This window comes from Vigna radiata, unplaced genomic scaffold, assembly GCF_000741045.1.
Source record: "Vigna radiata var. radiata cultivar VC1973A unplaced genomic scaffold, Vradiata_ver6 scaffold_707, whole genome shotgun sequence".
Classification (NCBI taxonomy): domain Eukaryota; kingdom Viridiplantae; phylum Streptophyta; class Magnoliopsida; order Fabales; family Fabaceae; genus Vigna; species Vigna radiata.
In genome coordinates, this window is record NW_014542995.1 from 1484 (window position 1) to 7852 (window position 6369).

The following is a 6369-nucleotide window of genomic DNA, read 5'->3' on the forward strand; positions in this document are numbered from 1 at the left end:
TAAACAAATGAAACAAAAAGAAAAAAAATAAGTTAATTAATTAATTAGAGCAGAAAGAAATTAGTGAAAATATTTTTTTAAAAACAAATAAGTTAATTAATTAATTAGAGCAAAAAGAAATTAGTGAAAATATTTTTTTTTTCATTTTCTTACTTAAAACTTCAAGAGAAATAAACGGGGCATCTCTTGTCTTTGAAATTGGTCAAGAGGGAACAGTCGGATTCCACTCCCACGCTTGCTCTTCCACGGTGAAATCTTGAATCTGATCACAGACGTTAATTCCAAGCGGAACACCACGCTACCGTCAGTCCTGTCGCTCTGGAACTCCGACCACCGCTCACTACTAACTGTCAACGACGCGCCACTAAGTTCGCCGTCTACCTCCGTGGTGTTCTTGGGCTCTTGATAAAACGGAAAAAGTAACGGCGTGTAGCCAATTTTTTGGTCCCGGTAAAAAACCGCTCCACCCGGAAAAAACGTTTATAGGTGAAGGAGAATTCCTATTATATGATTATTTATTTATTAGAAAATAATAATAATAATAATAATAATAATAATAATAATAATATAATAATAATAATAATAATAATAAGTATTAAGTTGGTAAGAGATATTTGAATATAGAATGAGTGTTAAGTTATATTACTCCTTGTGATATTGAGTATCTATAGGTTTTCATGAGTGTGTTATGTAGAAAATAATAACATATAAGTTCAATATATAAAAATAAATTAATAAGTATAGTAACTGGATTCAATTTATTAAATTTAAATTTTGTTTATACGAATCTCACACTTGGATCTTATGCTTGTTCGATCATTTTGGATCTAATAATAATATCAGGTAAACCAAGTTATTAAATGAATGAGTTTATATGTTATTTTAGCTCTTTGTATTTGGTTTTATATGCTACTTTTAGCTCTTAGTTGGTTGTACAGGAACATTTATATTATCGTGCTTTTGGATACTTAATTTATACTTAAATTTTTTTGAGTAAGTTCATAATCAGACACTAGTGAGTCCATAATCGTATACTCATAAAGTATTTGGAGTATTTTCTAAGTAGGTCCATGGTTGGACACTGATCATGTTCGAATTTATCGAGTAGTCACATATTTTGATGCTCATACTAAGTTTATCGAGTAGTCACATATTTCAACATTAAGTTCAGATTTACTGAATAGTCGCATATTTGATCACTATACATGTACTTATGAAACATAAAATGTATGTGGTGTCTTGTTAAAACATTATCCTATATTAAACAATTATCAACGGAATAATCCAATTTGGACTTACATATTATGGTTATTGATCATGATAGAGAGCTATCTCTTGAACGTATATAAGAAGAAGGTAAGAAAGAACATTTGCAATTCAAAGAATCTATGACAAGGTCGATCATGAGAAAGAACATGGTTCTTTGAATTTTATAATATTTCATGAAGGAGGGAACTTAAAGAACATGAAGATCATGAATACAATTGAAGAATAATTTAATAAATTAAATAAATTGTAGTTTTATTTTAATTTTTCAAAATGTTAAATTCGTTGGGAGAGCCAGTTTGTGTTCGTTGGACGAGCAGACCTCACTAGGCGAAAGTTTGCGTTTGTAGTTTTCGTTTTATGTTATTTTTATGTGTTTTGGGCTTTGGGCTTTATTTTAGGGTTTTTAGGTTTTCTTAAACTTATGTGCCTATATATAGAGGTACTAAAAGATGATGTAGACACTTTTTAGACATATTATATGCATTTACATTCTTTGATAGATGATTATCTAAGTTCTTGGACTAAAACTCTTATTCTTATCAAAGATTAATATCTTTGTGACGAATCTTTACATGACTTATTAATATGTTGTATTGTGACGTCCCCATCTCTGTGTTATTTCGAATTATTCTCTTATTTTGTTGTGTGCTTTTTGAGGATTTAAATTCAGAAAAGATCATATTTTTTCATGGACACAATTGTATAAGATCATCTATCTAATGGATGTCACGTTTTATTTCTCGTTTGAGAAATAGTTTGCTTATGTCGCCAACATTATCAAGCTTTATGATATGAATCCTAATTATGAACTTTTGGTACTCAGGTTGGGTTTTTAACTTTTGATTAAGGATATAGATCGATCTCTTCCTAGTCCTCCATATGTAATGTTGTTATCTCTAGTCAACGATATTACTTGTTGTCTTTGATTGATGCTGAAAGTTGTAAAACCTCTAATGAAGTGACATTATTACTACAAAAAAGGATTTTGAAATCGCTTAATATGTTTCTGTTTCAAGGAAAACAAAGTCTTTCAAAACAAGGTGTGATTTTTGAAATTTTTGTTCAAGTGTATGCTTCGATTCGAAAATAACCAAAGCCTATACAAGTATATGCTTCAGTTTTTTAAAGAATCGAGATCTATAATTTTACAAATAATTTCAAAAATGTCACTTGTGAAATTTTTTGTAAATATTTGCACAACTATAAACCCCAATTCTTTAAAGAAACGATGTCTAAAGTTTTTCAAATAATTAAAAAAAATGTTAATAGTGGTATTCTTAAAAATATTTATACAATTATAGGCATCAATTCTTTAAGAATCCAAACCTATAGTTATTCAAATATTTACAAAAATGCCAGTGACATATTTGAAATTATTTTAAAATCTATAGGCAAAGAACCAATGTCTATAGTTGTGTAAATATTTACAAAAATATCACCAGTGACATTTTTGAAATTATTTGAAAAATTATGTGCTTTGGTTTTGAGGCCTATTCGTCTCTTAGGGTTAAAATTACATTCCCACTAAAGTTTTTTCATTACGCCACATCAGTTATCCATTGTAAGAGTCATTTTACTATCTTTCTTGTCACCAAACACAAATCATATTGTCACTTTTGTCGTCATTCCTCCACCCTCTTTCATTCTCTTTCTCGTAACCAACACGAACTGTGTCTTCGCGTTGTCACTACGAGCATCCATTTTCTTCCCATTCTCTTTTCTTCCCATTTCGAAAGCGGTTAGAGGTTCTTTTTTTAGTCTTACATTTTCTTTTTTGTTTCATAATTTGTTATTCCTAATGCAAATATTTTTTTAATCTCTTTTGTTTAAACTAAAGGTGGGAAAAGTAGTGGTGACTTTGTTTGTTGGTGGAAAGCACAATGGTTCTACGGTGGAAAGAAATTAATTTTTTTAAAAGAAATATAGGAATAGGGTTCGGTTCTTATTAAAAAAAAATCGAAGCATAAATTAAAGAATAATCTCCGGTTATGAATCGAAGCCTAAAGTTATATATATATATATATATATATATATAATAATCTGTTATTAATATTATTATATTACATTTGTTATAATGTAAAGCAACATATTTTTTTTTTGTTTTTCATAATTATAAAGTGTGTTTACTTACACTATAATTCAATTTGGTTAGATTATTTAAAAATGAATTTATGCATTGTTTAAAGGTTTTAAACAAGTAAGAATTAATTTTGATCTTGCTATTTAATTAAATTTGCTATTTAATTATGATAGGGTGAAATTGCAATAAAATTATAATATTTCTAATATTGATGTTTATTTTGAAACTTGTTGTTTTCAAACAAAAGTAAAAATAAAAATAAGTGATATGATAATTTGGAAATGAAAAAAAAATACCAACCTTTTTTCTCTTCCTTTTACTATATGACTTAAAGAACTACCAATTTGCTGCAATTCTCCTTGGAAGCAATTTTGTATTGAAGCGGTTTGGTACTAGTTTGCGATTCTCCTTCAAGTGGTTTATGCCTTTCATTCTTTCGATTCTCTATGTGATGTTTGCTGTTTTTAGGTAAACCCTAATCGACAAAAGAGCTTCGGAGCGAGGTTTTCCTTCAACCGGGCTGGTAATTGCTTAAGATTACGAATTTATGTTTGTTTCAGTTCTTGATTTTGAAGAATATGCTCCTGTAATTTGCATATGGGGTATTAGAGGTCGTAGTGTGATGTTTTAGTCAATGCATAAAATAATCAAGAATCATTGAGCTTAAACATTCAATGAAAGAATCTCAGTTTCTGATGGATTTGATCACCATTTACTTTGGGTTTGGATCTTGTGTCTCCATATATGGATGTTTCTGTAAACAGAAAACAATTGATGGCAACACAGTCAATCAGGAATATTTTGGATACTGAACAGGGCACTTATGTGGCTCCTACACTCCCTAAACGCTGTATTCTTCCTCGAAATTGCATAAGATTTCCAGTGTTTTGATTTGCATATTTTAGTATTCAGTATGCATATGAATAGCATCTGCCTAGCTATGTCAATGTGATTCTTCAGAGAAACTACAAATTAATTTTTTTCAAGGATTGAATAGGTTTTTAGTTTGTAAATTCCCAAACATTTTTTTTTTTTCATCTCTTTTCCAAACTTTGTCTTATTTAGATCTCTCTTCTTTAGTCCTCCACGACTAACCGTTAGTCAATAAATAAGCGTATTATAACTCAGCATTATGTTCAGAGGGTTATTAGAATTATGTTTAGAGATTTGTTAGCATTACAAGAAACACATCAAACCTTGTTTATTGTGAAAGTTGTAATTGGAAATCATTTTAACACCTCTCCAGAAAATAGTATTAATTAATGTATGGTTTGTTTTTGTGTGGTTATTGAGTTGTATGTATGTCCACAGGGGCAGGTGCAGTGGCAGAGAGTAGGAAGAAACTTTGACAGGAAGAAGAAAGAGGTAATAAATACCTAGAATTAGATGCTGTGATCATATAATATATTAAACTAGTACGGTTTTTTATTATTGCAAATTTCAGTTGCAGCTACTAAAACGAAATCTTATCTGGACTCACTCTAGGATGGACATTGATGATGATTTCACATTTTGTCAGGTAACATGCATGAATACCATTTTGTTTTATGTTTATTTATTTAGCACGTACACAGTTAACACTTTCTCTTTATGATGGTGCATGAATCTAATGTAATTGATACCATGTGTGTACAGGTCAGTGCACCTGTTGATCTCGAAACAAACAAGCTTGCTTCAGATGTTGCTGATATTTCTATTAAAGAATCTTCAAATGCAACTAGTACTATTCAGGATGGTGGTTTTTTGTCGAAGGATGGTTTATCCAAGGATTCCAACTCTAAGGAGGCTAATGTTGGTTCTTTGTCTTTCACTGTTACTAACACAAGTTCAAGTCAGCCTAATGAATCCAGTCAATCTACCCTAAAATCTGCACCAGGTAAGGCTAACAATTTGTCATCGAAATTGCCAGAAGAGAAGAATTCTGCTAAGAAGCCAGTGGTTCGGGCCAAAGTGCCCTTTGAAAAAGGCTATAGTCAAATGGACTGGCTCAAGCTCACCCGAACTCATCCAGACCTTGCAGGTTCTCATACGGAATTTTTTGTTATCACTTATTTGTTGTTACCTTTAAGAACTAGCTGTGATGCAATTTTTCAACTTGATCTATCTTCTGCTAGGTTTGAAAGGGCAGTCAAACAAGAGACTTATTTCTATGGATGAAGTTAGAAAACACAAAACAGAAGGTGACATGTGGACTGTATTAAAAGGTCGTGTTTACAATATATCTCCATATATGAAGTTTCACCCTGGAGGTACAACTATGAACTCAATCAGCAAGTTCACTTTTAGCTTTTATAGTTCCTAGTTCCTATTACTGGTTTCATTAAAACTAAAATTTCTTAAGTAAATGCTAATATTACCTAAAAGTCATATTGTTACAAAGTATGAAAATCTTGCAGGTGTTGATATGTTGATGAAGGCAGTAGGAAAAGATTGCACATCTTTATTCAGTATCCTTCGTTCTTTCTCTTATCGCTTTTAATTTAATATTACCATTAGATAAATTTCATTTTCTTTTCATTTAGATGTTGATTTCTCTCCGTGAACTGTTCTCTTTGAATACATTGCACTTGACATGCTAGTCATCCATGATAAATGCTTCTACCTTGAGAACTATTATGGTTGATGCTGAACTTGTAGGTTTCTAACATATTTTACTATATCTTGTTCTGTATGAAGATTTGAAGTTACTAGAAGTTTATATTATCTGGATTTTTGAGCTTGCACAACATCACATCCTAAATGCTAAGAATCCCATTTATAAGATATTTGGGCATTGAGATAGTAATACAAAATAATCCAATATTTTTATACCTGTCAATATCATAGCAACATTGGGTTCTTAAATGTTTTTATGTCATATTCAAGTAAGTCTTATATAGGTTTATATGTACTTGAAAGGGGGAATTCGTGTTCATGTTTTTTTTGTTTTTTATATAGGTTTATATGCTGGGTATTCTTTCTTTTTTTTTTTTTTTTTTTTTTTTTTTTTTGGGTTCATGTTCATGCTGTGTTTCAAGTAG

General features: G+C 30.5%; 1 protein-coding gene across 5 annotated transcripts; it reads left to right on the forward strand.

Annotated features, from left to right (window-relative positions):
• Window positions 1-3634: 3634 nt before the first annotated feature.
• LOC106752913 (cytochrome b5 domain-containing protein RLF) lies at window positions 3635-5796 on the forward strand (the record flags this gene model as incomplete). Of its 5 annotated transcripts, none has more annotated exon segments than XM_022777321.1 (7): window positions 3635-3738; window positions 3818-3872; window positions 4661-4714; window positions 4835-4868; window positions 4985-5369; window positions 5464-5598; window positions 5746-5796. In XM_022777321.1, coding segments are annotated over 4 exon segments (604 nt in total), but the record flags the coding sequence as incomplete, so codon positions are not given.
• Window positions 5797-6369: the final 573 nt, after the last annotated feature.